General features: G+C 50.7%; 1 protein-coding gene across 3 annotated transcripts in view; it reads left to right on the top strand.

Moving 5' to 3' along the window:
- Positions 1-27,505, top strand: part of Nrg2 (neuregulin 2) — a 190,684-nt gene that overhangs the window by 147,188 nt on the left and 15,991 nt on the right. For 2 of the 3 annotated variants that reach the window (XM_063232192.1, XM_063232190.1), the window contains exons 2-5: positions 5,465-5,636; positions 12,206-12,324; positions 20,335-20,455; positions 26,773-26,831. In XM_063232192.1, coding sequence (XP_063088262.1) covers positions 5,465-5,636; positions 12,206-12,324; positions 20,335-20,455; positions 26,773-26,831 — 471 coding nt within the window. Of the gene's footprint in view, positions 1-5,464; positions 5,637-12,205; positions 12,325-20,334; positions 20,456-26,319; positions 26,397-26,772; positions 26,832-27,505 lie in introns of all 3 variants that reach the window. The other variant, XM_063232191.1, reaches the window with a different exon arrangement.

Raw genomic sequence — 27,505 nt, 5'->3', positions numbered from 1 at the left:
AAAAACCAGTGGTTTTGTCTTTGGTGGTAATTGATTTAAATATGTTTTTTTCTTTCTCCTTGTATAAGATTTCTACAATAAAAATGTATTTCTTATGTAACAAAACAATGACAGAAGAATAAGCTTAACTTAGAGGGTGGAGGTGGTTACTTCATTTCTGTCTTGGACAAAGCACAGAACCTAGTGCAGGGGGCACTTAGTAAATACATGCTGACAGATGGAGGGTGAGGCCTGCCCATGGTGTGGCTTGGGCTCTTGCCCTGACAAATCCCACCCATCCCAGAAGACCCATTCATCTGCCCTAAAACATTCCTGGAACCCAGTGTGAGATCCCCATATCCCTACACTAATATGAGTGTTCTGGGCTATAAAAGAGGTATAGGCAAAACTGGACCCAGCTCAGAGAGGGTCCAGGCTGGAGTCCAGAGCTAGGCATGTCTCAGGCCTCACAAGAGCCATCTCCAAGTGTCCAAGTTCTGCTATGTGAGCAAACTCTGCACACCCCAGGTGACCCCAGGGGTACTGGATCTAATGACTGGAAGCCACAGAGAAAGAAGTAATAGTGGGTCAGGTTCAGAAAGAGTTTAAAAGTCTGGGTGCCACAGCGCATGCCTGTAATCCCAACACTCCGGAGGCTGAAGCAGGAGGATTCCTGCAAGTTCAAGGCCAGCCTGGGCTACAAAGTAAGTTCAAGGCCAGCCTGAACTACATAGTGAAACCCTGTCTTAAGAAGACAAAAAATAAAATAAAAAGTTTAAAATGCAGACAGTAAGATCAGGTCATTGCCTAATTCATAAGCCTCTAATTCCTTCCTGTCATACTTACAAAATCCAGGCCCAGATTCGGAAGGTCACCCGAGCCCCTGCCACAAAATGCCTGACAGGGCTCTGGACTCAAGGGAGAGGGTGCAGTGGTCCCCCCAGGCATATCCCAAGGGCCATCTGGTATACATTCTTCTCTTTCCTGCCACCTGAGCTGCTGCAGCTGCTTCCCACTAAGGAATTTTCCTGATGAGAAAAATGCAGCCTACAAGGTCAGGCTGGCCCTAGCTTCAGGTGATTCTTAGGAGGAATCATTAAGAGCGATACACTTTTTTTTAAAGAATATAGTATGATTTGTAAAGAATACGGTATGTTTATCTTTGTTTTGTTATTCTCTAGGCCAGCATTGTCCAATATAAATAAAATATCATACACATATGTAACTTAAAATTTTCTAGTAGGCACATAAAAGTTTTTTTAAAATAAGAGCGAAGGGCTGGAAGTTTAGCTCAGCAGCATAAGCGCCTGCCTAAAGTTATGAGTTTGATCCCCAGTACCAAAAAAAGAACAAAAAGAAGAGTGAATCCTGACCTTTGGTTCTGGATCTCACAGCCGTGTCACCGGGCACTACTGCTTCTGCCCGCTTTCCTCAAGTCACCCCATCTTTCACTCGCTCCCAGACATGTAAGCTTCTGTTAGGCCTGTGAGTGCCCCAAGCTAATGCCCACCTTAGGGCCTTTATCTGGATGATTATCCCTGTCTCCTCTTTCCTGATTATTACTTGCTGATTATCTGTGCCCCTCATTGAAATTCAGACTCGGGGGGCTGGGGATTTAGCTCAGCGGCATAAGCACCTGCCTTGCAAGCAGGCGGTCGTGAGTTCGATCCCTGGTACCGATAAAAAGAAAAAAAGAAATTCAGACTCAGAGAAGGATGCTCATCTGTCTTATTCACTTTTCTACACTCAGCACTCAGAATAGGGCCTGGCATATAGCAAGTGGAATGCATTCAATTATTCATTAATTGGAAAGGAATTTAATGAATGAATGAATGAATACAAGTGAACATATAGTTGTTCTGAAATCAGTGAACCATGAGAAGTAGCTGTAGAGTCACATGACATTCTTGCCCAATGGAGTAGGCTCCTTGGGATCTGAAGTGCAATCCTGTGTTTCCCCGAGGGCAGAGAATGATTTTGGAGCCCCCAGTTCCTCGGGCCCCAGAATAAGGGCCATGTCTGTGTGTCTCTGTGCTACACCCCGGCCCACCACCACCTGTTAAGCAGTGGCCATCGACTGCACAGTGCATGCCCAGCCCATGCTCCCAGAACTGCCGAAGTGTTAAAACTTCCACGTGATTCTTATTAGCATCCAGACTTAGGAATCATGGCAAAGGCATGATTTGGGGGTTCCAGAACAGACACAGGAGGCTGGGGTGCGGGTCAAGAAGGATGCTGAGGCAGGACTTTAATCATGTTTAGAATAATGACATTCCTAAAGGTCCAGCAAACACTGATGCACATAAAGTCTTTGGCTAAGAAGAGAGAAAAAACAGTATTTCAAAATATGAGAAGCAGGTGACTGATGAAAAAACATTGTAGCAAAAGGTTAATAGCCTTTGTATTTCTAAAGAGCTCTTACAAAGCAGTAAAAAAAGATGAGCACTCAATAAAAAAAACTCTAGACATGAACAGGCAGTTCCAAAAGTAGAAATACAATGGACTGATACACTTATGAAAAATGTTCAGCCTCATCAGTAATCAAATAAATGCAAATTACAACAACAAAGAGACATTATCTTTTGCCTAGCTAATTGGCAGAGATTAAAGACATGATAATGCCTCATGTGGGTGAAGGTGTGGAAAAAACAGACACTATCATTCACTGGGGGGTGCAAATTAGTGCAACCTTTCCAGAGGGCAATTTGGCTGAGTACCAAAGCTGAGGAAGCTTGTTTAGTCTTTGACGCAGCAATTCCACTTTGAGGAAGAGCGCCTTAGGAGAGGGTTGTGGATAATAATAATAGTAAGAACAGCTAACCTTTATTAAATGCTCTCTGTGTGCCAGGCTCTACATGCATTATCTCATGTAATCCTCACAGCCATCATCAGGAGCTTCTGTTTATCACCTGTGTCTTGCAGTTTGCAAACTGAGGTGCAAAAGAATTAAGTCAATGCGATGATACCCAGCAAAGCTTGGATTCAAACAGAGTCACTGCTTTCACAGCAGTGAACCCCTGGTGTTCACAGACAAACGCTGCAAAGATGCCTGGGGTCGTTTGTGATGGACAAGCAGGGGACATGCTGAATGCCTCACAATGGCAATCAGTTACATACATTATGATGCACCCAGGCAGGAATATTGCATAAGGATGAAAAATGATTCTATGGAAAAATGTATGTTTAAATGCCAGGATTTGTTTGTTCGTTCATATTTTGTAAGTGCATAGATCTTTGAAAGGGTATCAAAAGAACTGATGATTCTTTGATCACCTGGAAAGGCAATTGATTGGCCATGTCAGAAGTGAGAGGGAGGGCTGAATTCAGTGGTAGAGCATTTGCCTAGCATGTTCAAGATCCCGCGTTTCATTCCCAGCACTACCCCCCAAAAAAAGAAAAAATTAGAGGAGGAATTTGTTTGTTTTATGTACTCCTAGCACCTTTTTCACCTCTTAAATGTTGAATCCTGTGAATATATTATCTATTAAAACGTATTTATAGGCCAGGTGTGGTGGCACATACCCATAATTCCAGATTTCTGGGAGGCTGAGGCAAGAAGATTACAAATTTGAGCCCAACTTGGAAAATTTATCAACTTAGCAAGAGACTTCCTCAAACTGAAAAAATGAAACAGGACTAGAAATGGAGTATGAACTCAGTACCACCAAAACTCCAAGTATTTGTCTCTAAAAATATAACCTATTAGCTATGTTACAGAATATGTTCTACTTATTTTCTTGAAATACTACTAAGGCTTCCATGAAAAAAAGTTTCAAAGCCCTTACCTGCATATTTCCCAAAACATTTTCTTTCTTAAGGGAAACTTTGTCTCAAGTAATACGAATTTTCATCTCTTCAGATACTTGTGTCTTATAGAATTCATTTTAGAAAATGCTTTCCTTAATATTTACCACCAAAATGGAAGTGCATTGTTTCATTAAATGAAAGAAACTTGCTACTGACACTGATCCCATTTTGTTTAAAAAGGGTGCGTGGGGAGTGTTATTTCTGAGTACTGAGATAATGGATGATTTTATTTACTTCTTTTCACCCATCTGTACTTTTTAATTTTCTAAAATGAACAGAATTACTTCACAGAAGTCATTGCTGAGGCCCGTGGAGCACACGCTCAGGGGCTTCTTCCTGTGTTCTCCTCTCCTCTGCACCTCATGCTCACCTCTTCCTCACAAGCAGGGACTGAGTTCAAGGAGGGCACCCTGGTCGCTAGCCAAACCCTCTCCAGAACCACCTGTGGCCGCTGTCAGAGCTCTGAGCCACCCGAGCCAGGATCATTGCCCTAGACAGGCCCCTCAACCCTCCCTTCTGCTCGGGGAGAAGTGGAATCAGGGCTCCAGCTCTCAAAAGAGACGAGGCCACAGAAAGCACCCACCGGCCACCAGCCTGACGCACTCACATCCAACCTCTGGGCTGTGCTCCTAGCTCTTTGGCTGCCTGTGGCTTCTGTCAAGTTTCTGAACTTCTGAGTCTCATCCTCACCATCAGTGTCACCATAACACTTGTCTCAAAGAGCTCAAGGGCCAAATGAGGTGTACCTGAAAGTGTCAGGCGTCCCGTGTACCCGTGTCCCCTCCACCCTAGTGTAGAGCTCTGCCAGGGGAAATTACAAGGCTCCCCACCACCACCTTCCTGAGAATAAGGGACTTTCTTTTCTTTTCTGTCTTTTCTTTCTTTCTTTCTTTTAAGATGGAAGGGAGAAGAGCAAGGAAATGAAGCATGGAAATAGAATAGGGCCTAAGAAAAACAGGAAACTCAGCTTTGCATCCATGACCAGGCCTGCATCCAGAAGCACAGCTCAGGCCTTGTCAACCCCGTACCACCTCACACACTTGTCAGTCCGCTCCCCAGGGCACATGTGACCCCCACCAAGCCACAGTGCTGCTTCTACCTAGCTCACTCCCCCACTTCTAGATGCACCCTTTAGCTTTTAGTTGAGTGAACCCCATCCCCAGGGCCAGGGCATCTCCTCTGGGCTCCACTGTCCCCAGGTCCCCACGAGCTACGCAATGCCAGGTGCAGCTCCCCTGCAAGGCTGGACTTTGCAGGCATGTGAGCCAGCCTGTCCCCTGGGTCCAGCACACATCTGAGTTTAGGTTTGGGACAGGAGTTAGATCATGAATGCTGGGATCATGATCTAGGTTTGAACTTCAGTTCCATCACCGCCCTACTTGGGAAGTAACTTTCACCCTCTGAGCCTCAGTTTCTCTGCCTTTAAAATGGGTTTCAACACTGCATTGGATTCATGGAATTATTGTGGAAGTTTTATAAGCTAACATAAAGCTCTCGGTACATTATAGGCACAAAAGGATACCCCGTAAGTCGCGGCGCATTTGTCTCACTGTAGGGTCTATCAATGCTGGTTGACCTGAAATTGGAAATGAGAGCAGGAGGCTGGTTCCTCGCCTCCCCTCCCTCTCCGGTCCCAGCCTTCTGACCATGCGTCATCTGTTTGCCTTGTTCCCCACAGCCGCCCGGCCCAAGCTGAAGAAGATGAAAAGCCAGACGGGACAGGTGGGTGAGAAGCAATCCCTGAAGTGCGAGGCAGCAGCCGGCAACCCCCAGCCCTCCTATCGCTGGTTCAAGGACGGCAAGGAGCTCAACCGCAGCCGCGACATTCGCATCAAGTACGGCAATGGCAGGTGAGCAGCGTCCGTCCCGCCCTCCGGCCCATCTGAGAAGGCGGGCCCGTGTGGACGGAGCAGCCCCACTGCGTGCCGCTCGTCCTGGCCACCCCACACCTCTCCCTGGAGCTCTGACCCTTCTGCTGACACTGGCCCCGCGCACAGCAGACTGAAGACAAGAATTAAGCAGTCAGAGTCTTGATTGTCAAGATCAGTGTTACCAGTGGAAATCCTTGCTTGTCCCTAAATCTTCTTTGCAAAGGACCAAGCACAGAGTCTGAAAGGCCCCGAATGTGGAAATTGTTGTCAAAAGACCCAGCCAAAAGCAGGGAGGTCACAGGAGACAATGGGATGGTTTCTCAGTTTAGCAAGCTGCTACTTGTCAGAGCGCACTAAGGAGAAAGGGAAAATGGGTTTTGACTGGCATTAGAGGAGTCTTTACCTCCACCAGCCTCCCCCATGGCATGACAATTGTCTCAGTCTTGAGTCTGTGCTCCAGAGGAGTGACTCAGAGGCTCTGTGTTGTAGAAGGTGGCCTCTCATCCATCTTGGAATGGCCAGTGCAATCCTGAAGTTCAAGAGCAGCCCCCGATCTCTTACTGCTGGCTAAACAGGTGTCCTGCCCGAGCAGGCTGTCAGCACCGGGGACGAGGTGGATGACCCTCTCTGGGGAGGAGCACCCCAACCTTTTCCCACCCCCCCTCCCCAGAGAAGCACGCTGCCCCTCCCTTCCAGGTTGTCATCTCCTTTCTCCTCCTCACCCCACAAAATGCAAATGAAGATGATTTTAGAGAATATCCAGCCCCCCATAACAGTAGCAGAGAGAAAGTGCCATTCCTGGCCGCAGCTGGCTTGTTATGTGGCTTACTGCACACATCCTGCCTCTGGACCACATGTTAGGGACCTACAAAAGAGGATGTGGGGGTCAAGGGACATCCTCTGACCCTCCTATATCTAGCTCTCTGTCCAAGAGCAGGAACAGATACAGAATTATTCACCCCCAGAAAGTGGCCCAGACAGCAACAGAAAGTAACTTAGGAAGGCTTTGGTTTAGGTCAAATGTTTATGGCTGAAAAAAGGCCACATTTGAAGACAATTGTAGTGATTAACCAGACATGGTGGCACAGAACTGTGATGCCAGAACTCAGGGAAGCTGAGGCAAGAGAATTCAAAGGTTGAGCTCAGCCTCGGCAACTTAGTGATTTAATGAGGTCCTGTCTGAAAATTTAAAAAAAAAAGTTAAAGGTGGATATATAGTTCAGTACAAAGACACTTGAGTTCCATATCCAATACCACAAAAGAGAAGAGGAAAAAAAGAGAGAAGAGACAGGAGGGGAAGGATAGGGAGGAGAGAGAAGGGGAGTGGAGTGGAGGGGAGGGGAGGGGAGGGGAGGGGAGGGGAGGGGAAGGGAGGGGAAAGAAAAATATCTTAGTGGCTAGTAGAGAATAGAATGGGAGATATTCCTGTATGTCCCCAGTCTATCATGTTGGCAAGAAATGCAGGGCACCTCCCCAGCCACCTGAAGCTACCCTGCCCCTTTCTTCCGCCCTTTGAAGCTGGGCCCCAGCCAGGGAGAAGGGGTCTTAGAGCTGGATTTGAGAGAGGAGCTGCTGCCCTCCTGTCTAGACGGCTGTTCCCTGCCTCATTGAGACCAGGAATTTGTAGGATCATGCTCACCCTCACCCTCCACATTACTCCTGAGCATGCCCCCCACCTGTTCACACTCATCTCACCCTCCCCTGCACCACACTTGCGCTGTACACATGAGTATACACATGCATACACATGTACACACACACACACACAAAGTTGTGGCATCACCAACTCCTTCCTTTCTGTGGTAACTTTGGCCTCATCCCTCCCAGCATGCTCACTCTTGTCACTTCTCTTCTAAGTGCTGACCGTCCAGACTGCTGCTTCCTTGTCCTCCTCCAGCCATGGCCTCACCTCCTGCCTTCTCTCCCTTACTCTACAGGAGTTTGTCTCTCGCCCACTGGCTGCATCCTCCACCCACACTGTCCTGCCCCAGTCTGGTTTTTCAGTACATCCCCAGCCTTGCCGTGGCTGTGGCTCTTGAGAAGCCCAGCATCCTCTGGACTCCCTGGCTCCAGGCCTCGGGGTCTCTAAGCAGTGTTTGCTAGGGAGCCGCCAGTCACCTTGCCCTTGTGGGCTCTCCCCAGTCTTCCTGTGTCCAACCACTCTGTCAGACACCATCGATGCTGGACTTTCCCTGTTTATAGGCTTCGTGCCTCCCTCCTTGTCTAGCTGTGGGTGATTTTATTCTCTCCTATGGCTATAAATATCTAAGAGCGCAAGACTCCATCTCCAGGATTGATGCCTTCCCAGACACCACCCTAAGACCCTGCAGGCACTTCTGACTCAGAACACCCCTGCCAGCTTCTCTGCCTGCCCCGGTTCATCCTTTTGTGCCCCATCTCAGCTGTGCACCCCGGCCTCCCTGTGGCCCAGCTCCTGCCCACTTAGCATCCCTCAGCTGGGCCCCACATCTCTGGAAGGAGGTACTCTTCTCCCCACCCTGTATGTTGCCCACCTGGCCTCCTTGCCTCTAGCTTTTGACTACTCTTGACCACTGTCCACATTTCTGGGCCATGGGCATTTGTGAATTCATTACTGTTTCTGATGTGTATTACTGACTATAAGCTATGTACTTGGAAACCATCAAGAACCAAGCAGCTATGGCACTCCCTTCATGTCTGTGTACTCTGGGCTCCAGTATAGAATCCTTGACCCTTTTGTTAGAACAAAAAAAATGTACATTGTGTACCATTTTTGCCTGTAATTCTAGAGGTCCAAAGACCACTAGAATCATTGACCTCCAAGAGTGCCTACAGAAGTTGATCTTTCTAACGAGGACATGTATGTGGTGTCATTACTCAGCAGGTCTAGAGAGCTTGCATTAAACTAAGGATAGGTTTGGAGCTCTTCTGACTTCCTAGCTTGCATGTAACTGTTCTGCTCCTCAACTGCACACCCAGCAGGGTCTTTGCTTTCATGACTCTGGACTTGGACCCAGCCTGTTCCCTGCACTGAACAGCTTGTCTCCTCTGTCTCTGGCAAAGTTCTTCAAGGTCCAGCTTAAATGTCACATCTTGGGGACACTTGCCCAAGTGCTCCAGGTAGCACTTGTCTCCTCTAATGGTGACTTACACATGACTTCATGGGGCTTCGTTAAGGGACGTTATTCCTTCTAACATGAGAGAACCTCAAAGACTAGCACCCCCTTACACTCCATTTTCCCCTGTAAGCCCAGCAAGTGTTGAACTGGGGAGATTCTCGCAGGACTGAACCTTCTCTCCTGGGTGCCCCCAGGCTGAGCAGGATGCCCTTTGAATTCTTTAGTCTTCTAAACAAGTCACTTCCTGGTTAAACCTCAGTTTCATCTGGCAGATGGATTGCCCTGTCCAGCCCCAGGGCCTGGTCTAGACTTCCCCTGGATATGGTGGTTTTGGATCTGAAGTATCCCTGGCCCCTGCATATCTAGGCCTTGCCCATGTACTGCATACTGAATGTCCTTGTATGGCTGCCCTGTGGTGGAGGCCCGGGAAGTGATGGGGAGCTTCTGATTCTCTGTGACTCAGGTCTCCTCAGAGTGACCCTAAGAGAGCTGCCACCTGTGCACACCAGCCCTCTGAACACACACTCTACCCATCTCACCTGGCACAGAGGCCAGGGGCAGGGGCAGGAGTCTCCTCTCTGGAAAACTTCTTCCTACCTGCCTGCCCTGCAACTGTCTTCACAGCCTTCCTCTCGCTCTGCCTGCCCAGGCTGCCCTTGGTTTGGCCTGCAGAGACCCTCTCCCCAGCTGGTGCCTTCTGTCTCTGTGCCCGCCAAATGTGGACTCTCACCAGGCCTTCCTGTGCCAGGAGAAAACTTCCTCCCAGTCCCTGGGCACGGGCTCACCCCTACAGAACTGCATGTGCCCTTATTTACGAGGAGCAGGCTGGAACTCGCCCTGCAGGCAGGGGAGGGAGGTGCAGAGGAAAATATGAGGCCGCCCAGATCTGTCCCTGCCAGCAGAGAACTGGCAGGGGAGGGCAGGACGGCACCCTGCACAAGGGCAGACCTGGGTCAGCACATTGATGGGACACTGAGACAGCCTCTCGCCTGCCAGGAAGGTCCTTAGGGATTCCAGCTGGAACCGGGGTGAGGAGAGAATGCAGGGGGCTGCTGGCTTTGTGCTGTGAGAAACTTACAGAGCCCCCTCATCAGCTATACCCCGAGCCTCTCCTTCTCTGGAGCCCACATCCCTGAGATCCATAAACCCCTAGCAAAGCAAGCCACCCACAACCTGCAAACCTGGGGGTCCGTGTGGCCCCCTGTTCCTCCACGAGGAACCCCCAGCTTCTTTGGCACGGCACATGCCTTCCTTCACAAGGGAGCCCTTCTCAAAGGTCCAGCTTCCCCTTGCAGATACCCATGAGCCCCATTCTGCCTTGTCCTGAAGCTCCTGTGAATGTAGCTATAGGTGGCTCTGGGTTTCCCTAGACATCAACCCCCTGACCCTCATATAATCCCCTGCCCATCCCATCCAGTGTGCAGGGAAGTGAGATAAGCTTCGTCCTGGGGAAGCTGGGCTTTGTGGCATCTAAATAGGCTGCAGCAGGAAAGGAGATGCTGTCTTAGTCAGAGGGGCCTCCAGGGCTCCATTTAATGAGGTTCAAATTTTAATGAAAAGAAGAGGGTAGTGGGCAGGCACCAGGCCAGGAGACCAAGGCAGGCTTAAGCCAGGATGGGCAGGGTGTGGCTGAGCAGCTATCGCCCTTACAAGGAAATCACCAGAGCAGTAGGGTCTGTTGACAACATTGCAGCACCTTTCTTTCGGGGTCTTGGGGTGAGGATGTTGGGGGAGAGGCCACCTTTGGACACAAGGCCAATCCTAGGGGAGAGGCCCCAGAAGCACACGGACTGCAGGCCCGATGGTATCTCTCTGACCCTGGCCCAGCCTCCCCGCCCACCCCACCTGTCCCCTGACTCCAGCAGTTCATGGGCCCACTTTCCATCCCTTGGCTCCAGGCAGTGACAGCCCTCCTACACCCTGTCCTGTGTTCCACAAGCCCTGTGACACCTCATGCACATTCTGAGGATCTGGTTTTTTAATTCATCCCTAATGAGGTTAGGACTGCAGGTGTAATTCAGTGGCAGAACACTTAACTAGCACATGTAAGGCCCTGGTTCAAGCTCTAGTACTACCAAACATAAATGGGATGGAGGGCTGGGCAAACCATGTGCAGACGTTCATTCTACTTCTTGCTTACCCCCGTGAGCCAGGCTGGGATCAGATAGTGGGTTCTTGCTTGCCCCCAGTAGCACTGGGCAGAAGAAGGGGTAAGAGCTGCAGAGCCCACACACCCTGGAGTAGGTATAGGGCAGCCCTGAGAAGGAAGGAAATTTGGCCCAAGACTTCAGAAAGAAGAAGGGAACCAGCGCTGGGTATCATGGAGTGCCAGTGCCAGGGGAGCCTGCTGGGCCTGGCCCCACATTCTCAGCATGCAGGGACTGGATAAAGAGGGACTACCCGCCTCAGATGCCCAGAGACAGCCCACGTCCTCATCGACCGTAACTCCTAGTCCTTGCTCTTGCCTTGCTGGGTGTCTTTGGGCAAGTCAGGAAACCCTGTAGTACTTAACTTTACTATCTATAAAAAAAAAGCACCTACACTGGCCATGAACACCAAGTCAGAATCTTTTTGTGCCCTGAGGTACTGAGGTGGCAGAAGGCCACACAGGACTCCCTTAGTGACAGGTCTGATAGGAGGAAGAGGAGAGCCACAGGATTGGGATACGAGCTGAGTTACTACCTGAACCTGTCGAACTGTGACTCTCCCCAGTATCTGAGTCCAGTCTGCTGCTATAGCAGGGTACCACAGACCAGGTAATTTGTAAACAGGAAAAATGCATTAGGCTCAGAGTTTCAGAGGCTAGGAGGTCCACAGTCAAGGTCCTGCATCTGGTGAGGGCCTTTATGCTGCACCATAACATGACAGAAGGTATCACATAGTGAGAGAGAGATTGAAGGGGGTGCCAAACGCCCAGCAAACCCATTCATCCATTCATGAGGGTGGAGCCCTTGTAATGTAATACCTTTCATTAGGCCCCACCTCCAACACCATTGCATTAGGGGTCAACAATATATATTCAAACCAAGTGCTGAGAGTAGTCCCTACACATCTACAGTGACAAGCTGCCACTTCTAAAGAAGGCTGAGGCCACTGGAAGTGAGGGACACGGCCATGTGACTTCCTAAGGGACTTGGTTCTCCTCCCCCAAGAAAAGCATTACAAAGAAGACCTAGCCCTAGGAATAGATGTAAGAATTCATAAGTGCATAAAACTTGGAGCCACTGGCCTCACCCTGTATTGTCCTGAGTGAGGTTCCTAGTCTTCCTCCAGCTTGGGGATTCAACATTCCACCTGGACCCCAGAGAAGGCAAGACTGAGTGATCCACCTCCCACCCAACCTGCACAGCTATTGTGGCATTGTGGGAAAAGGTGACCGCCAGGTGACTGCAGGGGACCCTCAGAGGCCATAGCTCATGCCTGTACCCTTCTTGCCCCCTCTCTAACCAGAAAGAACTCACGACTTCAGTTCAACAAGGTGAAGGTGGAGGATGCTGGAGAGTACGTGTGCGAGGCCGAGAACATCCTGGGGAAGGACACCGTCCGTGGCCGGCTCCATGTCAACAGCGGTAGGTGGCCCTCAGGGCAGGGAAGGCAGGGAAGGGTCTTGAAGGGGTTCAGGAGGCTGGGCCAGTTGCCCTCCAGCCCTGAGGAGGCCCACACATGATCGTCTTGCACTCAACTCCCCTCCCTCCTGCTGTTGCCATATCAAGCCCGAGATCTCAGCCAATTCAGAGAAATGCAGTCGAAGCATAAATGTTTAGCTTTGTTATCTGGGCCTGGAAGAGCCGCCAGCTCTCATTTTAAATACCCTGAAAACTAAATATTTTGAAATCAAGAGGTGGGGGTGGAGAGGAGGATATTTTTAGAAGGCAATTATGGGAGGTTGGGCTGCCAGGAGCGGGGCTGGGGGAGAAGAGGCCCGGGGCGGTGCAAGCTGCCTGCTTGCTGCCAGCTGCTCAATTGGGTACCTGAGACACCAGTCATCTCCAAGGAGCCATAGGGCTTGGAAGCCTGGGACCCCTCATAGCAGCCTCTGTTCAGGGGTAGCAGATCCTCCTATGGGCCATGCTGTCTCCTTGAAGACTTGCAAAAATGGGACCTTGTAGCAACCTTTAGCTTCTTTTCTCTACACTGGTGGCTCCAGCTTCAGGTCAGGGGCTGCCTTCCTACCGAGAAGAAAACTCGCCTCACCTCTCTGCCAAAGCTGCCAGTCCTCAGAAAGCACCTTACCACTCCAGCCCCAGTAGTCCAAGCAAATGGCCATCCTCCTCCCAGCACCCACAGACTGAGCGTGACTGCTTAGCTATCTATTTTGGTTCACTTTCAGCCCTGCCCTATCACAAAATCTAATCCTGTTGCTGTGATAACTTGCATGTATTTCCACTAGATGGCCTTCCAGTACTCCATGGACCCAGCATTGTCTAAAAAATAATTTAAATATTTCCTGCCCCATGAGCCTCAGACGAAAAGCTAGCCCAGACCCTGTCTGTCCTGTATTGGTAAGGGATATCTCTGTTCTTTTTGCTTCTCAGGCTCCTTGTTCTCCTTTGCTGCTACATCCAAGAAATCTGAGTGCCCATGGCCTGGGCAGTCCCCTTCCAGAATCCTCCTCCTCCTAACCCTACCATTCCAACCCCACCTGAAAAGCAACACTGCTCGAGTCTCCTCCCCACTCACCAGCTTCAGAGCATTGGAGCTGTAAAGCAAATGCATCCAATCACATCCCCGTCCGGGGAGCCACCGGACAGGGACTTCATGCTCACAATGCTCACAATCTTTCCAGCCCTAACCACACTCACTCCCTATCTTTCCCATCCTTATTCTTTCTCCCAGACCGTCTCTCCAGGAAGCCTCCCTATTGACTACCCCAGCGCACTGTAGTGTTACCCCCACCCCAGTTCAAGCCCTGGTCGTGGGCCACTTCTTGGCCCAACTGGCCTGCTGTCATCACTTGATCACTCCCTAACTCCCATCCTGTTGCTGAACTTCCTCTGTGGTAGAAGTGAGCCGGAGGAGTGGAGAGATCAGAGATGATGCCTGTCTCCTGCAAGTTTCCGTGGTGGTGCTCTGTAATAATATCTCATGAACCCTGACTCAGGCTCAGGATGTATCTTACACATTATGGTAACTCAGAGAGGTTAAATATTTTGCTCACCAAAGTCAAACAGCTAGTTAATGATAGAGCTGCATAGCCATTGGGAAATTTAGTCTTGGAGCTCCATGGGGTGTATCTAGCCTGGTTACCATTCTGACCTCAGTTCCTGGCTCACAATAGTACTGGTAAATGTTACACTAAGGAATTTATAACCTGCTTCAAAGCTTCTACTGTCTCCTCCATGTCCCAGCCTAGGCATGGTAGCAATGGGGGTACCTGGATCCCGACTTCCGTCATCCTGTTCTAAGCCTGGGAAAGTGTGCTGTACCTGGCATCTGGTACCTGCCCATCATAGTAGGCTGATATTCTCAGATCCACCTCAGATTTAAGACTTCCTGTCTTTTAGTTAAAACTTTCTTGGTTAGAATCAACAAGAGCCCACCTTACACCTACCTTAAAGAATTTGTCTATTGACTTATAAAACTGGGCATTCTAGAGGTCACACTGGCCCCAAACATGAGAGACTCCACAGAGAACTGGGGTCAGGACTCTCTCCTGCTATGTATTGGCCTCATTCTTTGCTACTATAACATAGCTTCTTTCGCACTGGGAGCGTAGAGTAGAAAAAAGAACCAACCACCTCGTCTCTGTGTCCACATATACAATCACAGGGATAGATTCTGATCTAATGTGGTGAGGCCCTGTCTCTGTACTCAGGAGGGCAGGTGCCCATCCTGTGGGTGTGTGTAGAAGGGCACGGACAGATAGAGTGCCTCAAGCCATGAGCCTGCCACAACTGTGGAGAGAAGCATCCCCTTGAGAATTACTGTTTGCAGAGAAGGTCGTTGGGGGCTGCATGCGGAAACCCCAGCCATGCCCTCTCTGCTGCCCAGAGCCTGGGTCCTGAGGCCACGGAGTTTGTGAGGCTGCGGTTGAGTTGCAATCCCACCCCCTACCCACCCCCTTTAGCTTGCAGCAGGCCATGCTCTTACCAGTTTGAAAACCAGGCTGTGGAGGCTTTGGGCTGGGCACGAAGGGCAGTTGTCGAATCCCAGCTGCCCACAGGGTTCTTTTTCATTTGCCCCTGTGGCCTGTCAGGAAAACAGCAGAGCAAGAGTTCAGAGATCTGGTCTCACCCCGGCTCTGCATCAAGCACTACCTCCCTAATCTTTAAGCCTCTTCCCTCTAAAATTCTGAGATTCTGAGTTTTACACTGAAGCTGACATCCTGTGCACCTAACCAACATACACGTGCTTGTGTGCACACACAGGACACAACCTCTTCTGGACCATCATTCACCATGAAGTGGGGAGGTGAACACTATAGGGGACCAGGACATTTTTCCACTCAGAGATTCCTAGGCTTCTTGTTTACCTACAAATCCAGAAGACCTGCAGCAACCACACCCTGGGGGGGGGGGTGGAAAGTGGGCAGCGGACAGCTGTGCCTGCCCACTCTGACTCACTCCAAGGTGGGTTGGCTTGGCCTGCCTAGGCCCCAGGGAAACCAGGGCTACAGGGGTGCGGCATCAAAGAGCCACAGCCTGCTCAAGGCATCATTCCTCTCTTGAAAGGCTGCTGCCCCTTTCAGGCAAAGCACAAGATCCTTCCCCAAATCAGAGCAGACCCTCCTCACAGTCACACCTCTCCAGGCCCCCAGGAAGCGTCCTACCTTTCTGAGCTGGCTGGAAGTGACCACAGAAAGTTTGTGCAGCTTTTAACAAAACAGTCATGTTGGTCGCCTCACTTGTGAGCTGCCTTGTTTTAGATGAATGGGAACTCAGGAATGCCCTGAGGTGGGACTTACCAGTCCCAGGTTATCAGGCCTTCCCAGAAGGTGGGCAGGTTTGACCTGGGCTATCACAGGACTGTGCAAGCCCTGGAAAAGCCTCTGGGCCCATCCCCTAGCTGGGGGCTTTAAAAGGCTAGCACATTCACACGCACACTGTCACTCACACATTCAGCATGACTCTGCTCAGAGCTCTGGGCAGAAAGCTAAACCCAGCTGTGTCTTTCCCAATTGCTAAAGAGGAAATACAGGCCACGGCCCCAAAGGAGACGGAGTGTTAGGCAAGAAGGGAGTATTAGCCAGGTGTAGTGGTGCACATCTACTGTGCACCTCCCAGCACTTAGGAGCCTGATAGAGGAGGATCATGGAGAGTTTGGGACCAGCTTAGGCTACATTAGTGAGTTCAAGGTCAGAATACTTAGTGTCTCAAAAAACAAAAGAGGAAGAGGAAGGAGGCGGAAGTGTTGATGGATCAAGAGCCATTGCGCTGGGACCTCAAAAAAGAAGCAGAAGTTTTGACCAGGAGCAAGAGAGAAAAGCAGCTGGCGCCACCAGCAGCTGGAGAAAGCTCTGTGGGCTCTGCTCTGAGCTCCCATCCTGGTCCTTTCTTACTCTCCAGGGCCCTGATCGGCTCGCTCACACCAAGACACTGATGGCAGGTAATTGCATCCTGGGTTTACCCCTGCTGGCATTTTTAAAAATTAAATTTTGAGGTTAATTTACGTATCATAAAGTTCACCTTTTTAAAATGTACACTCCAGTAGTTGTTAGTATAGTTACCAAGTTATAGTACATAACCATCACCACCAATTCCAGAACATTTCATCACCCCAAAAGGAAGCCCATGCACATCAGCAGTCACTCCCCATTCCTTTCCCCCTTCCAGCCCATGGCAACTACCAATCTCCTTTCTGTCCCTGTGGATTTACTTACTATAGACATTTTATATAGATAGAATCATGTAACATCTGGCCCTTTGTGACTTGGCTTCTTCTATGTAACATAATGTTTTTGAGATTCAGCCATGTGGTAACATAAACTGGCACTCCATTCCTTTTAATGACTAAGTAATATTCCACTGTGTGAATTACATTTTATTTACCTACTCATCAGTTTGGATTCTGGGTCATTTGTATTGCTTCCCCATGTTTGCCTATTATGAATAAGGCTGTTGTGAACATTCTTGTACAGCTTATTGGGTGAAGATAGGTTTTTTTCAATCTCTTGGGGGATATATCTAACAGTGGAAGTTATGAGCACATGGTAATTCTAGGTTTAATTTTTTTCTAGAAACCACCACACTATTTTCCAAAGCAACTACACCATTTTATATTTCTACCAGCAATGCTTCAAGGCTTCCAAGTTCTCCATAGCCTTACCACTATTCATTATTATCCATTTTTTATTGTAGCCATCCTACTGGATATGAATCACATCCTCATTGTGATTTTGATTCATCTCCCTAATGACCCTCCAGAAATATTTTCATTTAATAGGAGGCAGTCTACAGAGAAGATATCATCAGCCAAGGACACCATATTAGCAGGGGAGGCAACACAAGGCATTTTTCTCTGAAAAATAATATTTGTTTGCTTATTTATACATTCATAAACACTAGCTAAGTACCTATTATCTATATGCTGGGTCCGGGGCTTCAGTGAAACATGACAGATGTGGTCCTGCCCTAAGGGATCTTATGTTCTAGTGGAGGTGCTAAAAATGGCTCGTGCAATTAGGTTAGAATAAATACTATAAGCAGACATACAGGTAGCTAACTAAGGAATAGGAAGAAGCATGGTTGAGAGGCTGGGAGAGACTGCTGTGGGACACTGATATTTGGGACATCCTGGACAAGAGGGCACCTGGCTGATGAGAGGGCCTGGGCTGAGGCCAGTGTGGCGGGAACATTTTAAAAGCAACGGACAGGAGATGACACAAGAAAGATGGAGAGGCTCAGATTCCACCTGAGGGGGAGTCGGGGACTTTACGGAGGGACAAAGAGAAGTCATTGGAGAGCCTGGATCAGGGAAAGGAGGGAGCTGATTCACATGGTTTCAAGAGCATCGTGGAAGCTGCCAAGCAAGAAGGTCAAGATGAAGGCAAGCAGGAAGTGAGGACAGGAAGACTAGCACAGGAGGAGATGTGGTGGCCTGGACTAGGGGAGGGAGCAGGGAAACGGGAGTGAAGTAGACCGGCAACCATGGAGAACAGAAGGCTTGAGGGAATAAAGGAAAAATAAAAGACACGGCCATTACCATTTGGTCCCTGATGTGGGGAAGACTAGAGGAGGAGATGGCTGAGGCAGCTCAGGAACCTAGTTTGGGACATGCTGAGTTTGCGTAGGTAGAAGTTTCTAAAGAGTAGTGAGACCCCCACACAGAATTCCTGTCACCTTGACATCTGCAGACATAGGCACCCAGTGAGGAGCGCAGGTATGCCAACAAGGGAGTGCAGGCACGTGGCACAGAACCACGTGTGCTAGGCAGGTGTGGGAGGGCCACAGAATGTGGGCAGCTCTTCAGTGAGCAAGTCTCCCTGGAGCGTGGCTTCACCACCAGCAGCGCTGGGCTGCGGTGACTTGGAAGGCTCTGCCGTGACAGAAGAGTGGCCTTCCTGAGGTGGGGAGGCCTGAGGTTACTGTTTCACCACTTTGCAGGACTGCACCCCCCACCGGACTCCCCTTCTGCATTTCTGCAGCCCCAGCCCACCCCCACGATGTGGTCTTGGCACCCTGGCTCTGTGTGTCCGTAGGGGGCTCCATCTCCCTCCGCTGTCCTCTGCCTCCCTAGACCTCACATGCGGAACAAGCCCAGGTGTCCAGCGTCTCATTCCTGTCCACTGCTTACTCGGCCTAGGTGGAATAACAGTGAGGCCTCGACAGTGGGCAGTCTCTGCCACCCATGGCTGCAGAGGGAGCTACCATAGGCCTGGCAAGTCTGGGCCCAATTCCTGTGGCTCACCCAAGCCCACAGAGCCCCCAGGCTGAGGTCCACATGGTATCCATTCATGTGCTCATGGCAGGGCTTGGTGCTAACGTGTTCTTCGACAGGGGACTGGGTTGCTGAGAAGAATGCACAGCTAGATATCAGGAGCCCTGAAACCTCGTCACAACACACACATGCGACTCCAGACAGGCACTTGGCCATTCTGTTTCCTCAGACTTCCTCTACAGTATCACGGAAGGGCAAGACAACCTCTAGGACCCACCCAGCAGCAGTGGGACTTTATAGCTTGTAGGCACGGTCACCTCAGCTGTTTCTCTTCTCTGTCCCTTTCTTAGCTTGCTGGGTCTCACTGACCCAGAAGTGGGGCAGACATCGCACATAGCTTCCTCTCCCAGCCAGCATGTGGGTCCCAGCTGGGCTTGCGGTTGAGCCTTGGATGAGACCTCTGGCTCCAGGATGCCAGCTCAGCAGCAGGCATGATGTGCAGGGAAGGTGGGAGCAGGCCCTGCCCGCTGGATTTTATCAGCGAGCTCCTCAGACATATACAGAGGCAGAGCTGTGTATACACTCCCAGTCCCCCACACCATCTGTCTCCCTACATGTCTAAACACTGAGGGCGCCAAATGCCTGCCCCGCTCCTCCTGCGCTCAGCTCCTCCCTGTGACACTCAGACCGCTGAGGAGATAGGGCCATCGAGGTAGGATGAGCTGCTTCCGTCAGAAGGCCACTGCTGGTTGCCAGCCAGAGGCCCTCAGAGCTCTAGCGAGCTGAGGAGCAAGCAGCAACCCAATCTGGACACACAGCAGAGGGCATCATCTTACAGATGAAAACTGACATTTGGTGCAAGAATTTTCACTTGAAACCAGGTTTCAGGATGGAAAAGCAGAGCTTTTATTATTTTCATGTTTCGGAGGAATCTGGTCAATCAGCTGTGCAGTCAGGGTTAGCAGCCTTAGAGCCCAGCCTAGCTGTCACCTAGTTTCACCCCCAGCTGCCCCCCCACACCCCCACACACGCACACAGTCACACACACAGAATCTGTCTCTTCCCAGCAACCTGAAGCCCATGATTTATCTCCTGGGCTGTCCAAGGCCTGGAGGCTCCCTCCAAAGGCAACAGCTGATGAGGTGAGGGAGGAGGGAGCTGCCTGGTGTTGGACAATAGGGAGGAGACCCTGGATGCTTCTGGAGACAAAGCATAGATGGCCTTGTAGCATTCCAGCCAGCCCTAAAGAAGGATGGAAGAGAGTAGCCGATAGAGTTTGCAACATCTCTCCAGACCAAAACGCCAGTGAGCTCAAGTGCTGGTCCCCACTCCCTTCCAGCCATGCCCTGGTCCACAGTGCAAGAGGCAGGTGACACCACCCTGCAGTGTCCCCTCCACTAGACAGCAGCGCCTCATCCAGCTACCGTGGAGGCCTGGGGAAGACAGGAAGGAAGGGGAAGGGGTGAGCCTTTATTCCAAAAGAGGAAACAGTTTTTTGCTACCTTCTCATTCACTCCAAAACAACAAAGGCTTTCCTGGCCTTAGAAAGATTACCCACAATGTAGGTGCTGGGGCACACTGAGCAGACAGAGCTTGTGATGGCCTCCCGTTTGCCCTGTTGGTGACCAAGAGGGATCCCTAGACCATCTCTCCTCATCCATCACTGCCATCTCTGGGGATCTTCTGGTTTTGAGATGAGACGTGACAGAGGGACCCAGAGGTGGTCTCAGTGGGTCACTGGCACATGTCTCTCATACCCTCAGTGAGCACCACCCTGTCATCCTGGTCGGGGCATGCCCGCAAGTGCAACGAGACAGCCAAGTCCTATTGTGTCAATGGAGGTGTCTGCTACTACATCGAAGGCATCAACCAGCTTTCCTGCAAGTAAGTGACCAGGGGGTGGGCATGGGGACGAGGGCAGGGCAGGAGGTGCTGAGGCAGAATGGAGGGCTCCAGGAAAAGCGGGCTTCAAGTCACTGGCAAAGGGTCCCCAGGGTTTGTAGACAAAGAAGTTGACCCCTCTTCCTAACCCTTTCTAGCATATAGGGACATGCAAGCTCTAAGGGGCACAGGGGCTCTTGCTGTCCCAGTTTTCTAGGCTACCACCTGCCTCCATCTCCTGTTGTTCACCTCTCATCAACACCCCAGAGAAACATAGGGATGCCAGTCTAAGACACTGAGCTTCTCTCTCTCTCTCTCTCTCTCTCTCTCTCTCTCTCTCTCTCTCTCTCTCTCTGTCTCTCTTTTTCTGTTTCTATCTCTATCTCTATTTCTCCCTTTCCTTCCCATCTATCAGCAACTCTCCAAATACGTTCTGAGTGGACATGTCCTAGGCTGCATCTCCCCCAGCACTGAGGAGCCTGACAGATCAGGCAGGTCACAAGCTCCAGAGCCCTTGGCGCCTCAGAGTCCCACTCCTGAAGTCCTGAGGGAAGAAGTGGGGTATTCCAGAATCCCATGTTGACCTCAGATCTGGCCACTGTCCCTGGCCCACAGGACCCAGTATCCAAGTGTGCCCTGGGTGCTGTCTGTGCTCCTTAGTCTCCAGCCCCTTTTCCAGGAGTGAGGGGTGCCAGCAAGGCACCCTTCTCTGGGTGTGGCCCTACGGAGGAGGTCAGAGTGGCCCAGGAGCTCAGAACTGACCGATCCTGGTAGTAGATAGGGGAATGGTAGTCAGGAGGGCTTGTCCCAGCCCGAAGGATGTTCTGGGCAGCTGGCCCCAAGAGCTCCTGGACAGAGTTTACATGAGGGGGAGGAGGGACAAGGGCGTCAAGTAAATAACTTGGTTTTGGAAGCAGCTTGAGCCTATGGCCCTGGCAAGGTGCCAAAGCTGCCCCATTCCCCCGGCATCTGGGCAAAGGCAACCGAAGTGCTGGTGGAGATGCAGATAGAGAGGCATTTGAGCTCCCCACAGACAAGGTCCGACTCAGCCCTTCTGGCTCTCCTGCCTCTGGCCTCCCAGGACAGATCTGCACCCCCCTTCTTGGCTTCAGCCCTCCTAGGAATGTGGGCCTGGCAGTGAGGCCAGGACATTTAAAGACCCCACAACCAAAAGACATAGTCACAAGAGGTTGTGCTTCCTCACTCACCCTCAGTACAGGGCAGTTTAGCTGCACTGCCAGGCAGGACTGTGGCTCTGGCCCCAGCTGGCCTCCCTGGCTGCTTCCTCCCTGGTCCCACCCTTCACCTGCCGCCATCCCTCCCTTCTTCCCCCATTCCAATCAGTAGGGGCTGGCCCCAGAACAACAACAGGTTCTCCAGGGAAGCGCTCAGCCCGACCTCAGCCCTTCTCTTTCCCTTCTTCAGCCTCTGAGGGGGCGGGGGGGTCACTTTTTTGTTAGACTGTGGGGAACATTCTAGCCTTGAAAATCCTCTGAGCTCTTTGGAACAGATCTGCTGCAGACTCCTAGGAGTGCTGGAATCCCTCACAGAGATGGAGCACCCCTGCATCTCCTTTCTTTGTCTCCCACATTAGGCCTGTCCTCTTTCCCAGCCCCTTGAATCCCTGACCCTTGAAGGCATCCAACATTGTCCCTGAAGTCAGCCCTGGCTCCAGGGAGAAAAGGCTCAGTGCCCCAGGACAGATGCCAGGGCCAAGGAGGGCCCTGGGGCTAGAGCTCCGTGTAGGAGAAGAATGGGTGAGATGTGTGGGCTCTCCGAGGTTGTACCCCTAGAAGCCTAGATGAATCTAAGAGCGACAGAGCCCAAGGAACCTAAGCCCTTCCTTGTGAAGATGGTGGGTGCCCTGTTTCCCCTTCCCGCCAGGCCAACTGGCTTCACTGCTCAGAACTTAGACTTTCTACCCAGAGCTACTCAGTGCCCCTGGGTCAGCCCCAGTCCAGGGCTCCTGGAACTGACTTCCCAGACTCCCTTTGTCTGCCTACAAGGGAGAGACACATCCCGGTGGAGACTGGTCCTCAGAGCTGTGCTGGAGAAGGGCAGGGGGGAGGGGGCCGGGCAGAGCCCAGAGGCCATTCTGGTGGTGGGTGAGCTGGGAGGGAGGGGGGAAGGCCTCTCGGGGCTCCTGATGACACCTGATGGAATAAAAAGGAAAGAAATTAGGAAATGGAACTCACGTCTTACCATTTGTGCTGTTTGTTTACTTTTTATTTTGATTTTTTTGCATTTCCGCTTAGCTTGGATAATGAAACTACATTGGTCAGTTTCATTCCAGTTTCTATAAAACTCAGTTTTCCTTCCTGGTTTCTTACCCTTGTTGTTGTGTATTGGTTCAGAGCCCTGCAGGGAGTGTTGGAAAGCAGGCACACTCCGTAACCCTCCCGTTTTTCTAGAATTCAGTGCCAAAAGGAACAGTGTCACTGATACTGAATTTTGTTGTTGTTGTTGTTGTTTAAAAAAAAAAGAAAGAAAGAAAACCTCAGGGGATTTGAAAATGGGGGTCCAAATCAAGATGGCTGTCTCCTGTCTGGGCCAGACAGGGCCCCCACACTTCCTCTCGCTGCTTTCTCCTCTTCTCTCCGTGTGTTTGTTGAGCACGGTTGGTGCGTGACTCTTGGGGACTGGTTCAGGGGATGATGACAGAACAAGACTCTCTTTCCAGCCCTGTGCACATACCAGTGGCATGCCTCCCTCTCCCATCAGCTCATGCCCCATCCCTCTGCTCCCCCAGCCCACGCCCATCTGCCTGCTCATCCTCACACATCTCCTCCTGCCCTCCATGAACTCCGAACCCCCCCCCCGGCTCCTCCCAGTGCCTGGAGCACACCCTCATCCTTCATCCTCTCCTCCCCCCTGGGTGAGGGCAGCACACATGGCATTATCCCCAGGCTACCAAAAGGAGAAACTGAGGCCCGGGAGGCAGGGTGGGGAAGGGGGAATGCAGAGGTCCTGACCTCTCTGTCACCCCAGATGCAGCCCGTGGGCCCTCCTCACTGCCCCCTCTCTTCCACCTGCTCTTCTCCAGCCCTGGGTACAGACCTTCCCAGAGTCATAGCTGATGATTTAGCAGGAAGAGCTGGGAAGGCTGCTACTCACTGCCCCGTCCTCTTGCCCCTGAAATTCAGAGTTTGAGTGGGAACCACACCCACCTATGCTGAGTTCAGACTCTGGACTCTGTTACCTTGATTTTGGGGGCAGGTTAGAGAGACCACAGAGCCGGGTCCAATTTTAGTGTGTACCCTAAAGAAACCCCAGCCTAAACAAGTAGGACTAAAGAGAAAAATGGGAGCATCTGGAGCCTCTTGAAGGCGCTGGTACTCTCAGAGCATGGCGTGGGCTCCCAGTCCTCCCATCCTTCACGCCACCCATCCCCCAGGACCTTTCTTTGTTCCACAGGAGACGAACACTGTCTCATGCCAGGAAGGCTAGTTCCAGAAAGATGCACAACTCCGGAAGCACATTTGCATTATAGGTGGTGTCAGTGGTGCCACTGGAGTTGTGCAACTCATTGGCCATAAAAAATATGAGGATGAACGAGTCAGAATAGGCCACACTGGGTGTGAAATCAGGGACAGAGGGGGGGGCTGGGGATTTAGCTCAGTGGCATAAGCGCCTGCCTTGCAAGCAGGCAGTCATGAGTTCAATCCCTGGTACCGATAAAAAGGAAAAAGACAAAAAAAAAAAAAAAAGAAAAAGAAATCAGGGACAGAGGGAATGTATTTAGTTGTCATCGGTCTCCAGGAATCATGAGACAGCAGTCCTGCTTGTCAGCAGTGGAAATTAATTGTCCCTTTGTCACCTCCTGCCCCTGAACTCTCCTATTCTCTGTTTTACACACACACACACACACACACACACACACACACATGTACATATGCTAGTTTCCCATCTTGAATCACCCAAGAGCCAGATTAATCCCAAACACTGGACACAGTCAAACCTATCTCTTTCTTACTCCTTTGTGAATTCCCAAAATCATCTTGGTAACTTCCTGGGTCTTTATCCTCCACCTCCAAAGGTGCTTCTGTTTAAAAAAAAATCACTTCTCCCCCTCTGTCCCCATTCCCCACATCAGTGTCCAAGCAGAGGAAGAGGAGGTAAGCCTGACGAGAGGTGGCTGGAAAACCTTAGCCACTCCCTCCATCTTCCTGGGCTAAAATGATTCAGGACAAGGCCAGGGATCAGGCCATACTGATAAGGGACCCCCTCCTCCAACCTGTCACCAGCACCTTTTCCAGATACTACTCAGCCCTCATCCCCTCTAGCCAGGCATACTGCATGCACACTCTCAACCCGCAGTGACCCTCCTCCTTCCTGCCCTCCGGGAAGCCACTGAGGTCTGAAGTTCTTTACCCACCAATCACCTTCATTCTCCACTTCCTAGATTTGAGGCCACAGGATTTTATGAGTATCACAGCCAGTGGTCACCTCGTACTGGGAAGTCCAAGGGCCTTTCTGCTGCTTGTATACATGAGAAGGCTAAAGGGGGAAAGGTTAGGTTGATCAGTATTGAAGGGTGGCCTATTATTGAAGGAACACTAATGATGGGCTTCCCTAGCTTCCTAGAGAACGGGCCAAGGCACCACAGACCCACCACTGAGTAGAGAGATGTTGGGAAGGGGTCAGGCCAGCCCTATCCATAGGCTTCTCCTTAGCTAGCTGGCCTTGCTGAGATTCAGAAGAGTAACAGGGCTGGGCATGTCTCCCAGAAATCTGCAAGACAGAGACTTCCTTAAAGGAAGAAGTGGCAGCCAGAGAGCAGAAGGAGGTGTACTTTGGGAATAAGGACAAGGTCAGGGAGATGGGAGTGGGTGGTGTCTTGGAACTACAGGCCAGCCAAGATGCAAGAAAGGTTCAGGACAGAGCCAGGCCCTCGAAGCAGAGCAGCTCAGGAGGAAAGGGCAGGAGAGTGGCTACCAGCAGCCTTCCAATGTGGAGCAGGCTTCCTGGGTCGCTCAGGGAGCCTGCTCCAAACTCCCCCTGCACCCCAGTCAGAAAGCCGGCTTTGGGCCAGTGTCAGCAGTTCATGACGGTCAGCTCCTCTCCAGTTTTCCCTTCCTCACTAAGCTTTCCCTATGTCTATTACTCTACAGCAGCCTTCTTCCAACTGTGTTCTACAGAATTCCTCTAAAAAATGCCCTCCATGTGCAAACGGATTTGAAACATACTAGAAATTCCAGTTATTTCTTCCTATAAGACTTTTCATAACCCTTCCTATGCTAATGTAGGCTGCACCTCTTATAAAAAGCCCTGGGAAGGAATTCCCTAAACTTACTTGGCCACAGGAACTCTTTTAGAAAACAGATCAAACATCTCCTAGGTCACTTTTGTCATGGACACACAGTCTGGGAACAGCCTTCCACAGTTCTGCTTTGAGCTTTCTGGGTGATGTTTCATGAAAAAGAAAAGCTGCCCAGAGCACAGGAAAAAAATCCTTCCAAAGGTCTAGAAGGAGTGGCTCCCAAGAACTTGGTATCCCTTTATGGCTGTCTGCCTGGCACCAAGGAGCTACAGTTCTGGCTTCTGGGGCTCCAGGCAGGTAAGAAGGAAAGCTCCATGGCCAGTAGTACAATTCGTCAGTAACCTCCCAGCCCACCCTACTTCCCTAAATCATCCTCCTCCCCGCCCCACCCCACCTTCCCCACACCCACGGAGCCACATCTATTAGAGAGATTTGTGAGATTGCAGAGCCCTCCACCCAGCCCCTACTCCAGCCCCTCCAGCTACAAGTGTGACCCCAAGTGCCTGACTTGGTTTTTCTCATTCATCACTGTGCACTTTGATTTCTAACCTTAGCCTCGCGGATGATGCCAGTTTGTTCTGTGATTTTTCCCCTTTTCCTTCTCCAGATGTCCAAACGGATTCTTCGGACAGAGATGTTTGGAGAAACTGCCTTTGCGATTGTACATGCCAGATCCTAAGCAAAGTATGTTTGAAGATACAAACACAAGTCCCTGCTCCTTAGAAAGCTTCCGGGTGCAGTCCCCCCAATGTAGGGCATAGGGCCAGGGGTGTTGGTTGTTTTGATCTTTGGCTGTTTTGTTTTGTTTCTCTTTTCTTTTTTGTATTTTGGTTCGTTAGTTCTTTTTGTTTTGTTTTGTTTTGCTTTGTTTTTCATTTTTGGCCTAATCCTTGGGTTTAAAGTTTAGGGCCGCAGGTAAGGGGCAGAATGGCAAGATCAGTACAAATGGTAACGGTGGCAAGAAACCCGGCTGGCATTGGCAGGAGCCTGTGCCACGGTGTCGCGATGCCTGCGTCTTGCTATCCTGGCTCTCTCTTTCTGGTTTTCTTTCTTTTGGTAGGTGTCCTGTGGGATACACCGGGGACAGGTGTCAGCAGTTCGCAATGGTCAACTTCTCCAGTATGTCTCTTTCTTCTATTTCTTCTCTTCCCTGGTGACTGGCAGTCTTCCCCCGTGGGAGGGATGGGGCCTTTCTTGTTAAGACTGGGTGGTAAACGGGGGTGTCCCAGGCTCCTTTCAATCCTAATTGCTCACCAGAAGCCCATGCAGAGGAGACCAATACATCTCTCTGCCCTCTGTACCACCCAACATGTTGGCTGTCCTGCCTGGATACAGCAGTGCTGAGTTCTCTCTCCCTCTCTCTGTGGGGCCATATCCAGGCCTCTTCCCCACCTCTAGGGCCAGACAGCCCGGCCAGAATGAGCAGAGGCATTTACAGAGCCCTTTGCTGCCTCAGGAGGCTGTTTGAAAATGTCAGGTTTCTAATGAGGCCAGGTTGGGAGGGTGTGTATGTGTGTGCTGATATGCTTGAGAGAGAGAAACAGGTCTCAAAAACCTGTCTTCTGGTCCAGCCAGAGTGTGTTTGGTTTAGGGTACAGGGCTACAGAGGGGAGGGGGAGAGTTTGAGGGAGAACAGGACCCCGCACAATGATTTCCATGAGTACCAGACACATTTGTGTGGCTACAGGATGGGGTAGGCTGGGACTTGCTGCTGATGCAGAAAGATAGAGGGAATAAAAAACCAACAGGCAATTGGTGACTCTTCCCAGGACCTCTCTGGTTTGAATCCCCAT

The sequence above is a fragment of the Cavia porcellus genome, unplaced genomic scaffold (genome assembly GCF_034190915.1).
Source record: "Cavia porcellus strain 051 isolate PalLab524CR breed Dunkin Hartley unplaced genomic scaffold, mCavPor4.1 scaffold_21, whole genome shotgun sequence".
Classification (NCBI taxonomy): Eukaryota; Metazoa; Chordata; class Mammalia; order Rodentia; family Caviidae; genus Cavia; species Cavia porcellus.
The sequence above is the reverse complement of the archived record's forward strand: the minus strand, read 5'-3'. Positions and strand labels throughout refer to the sequence as shown.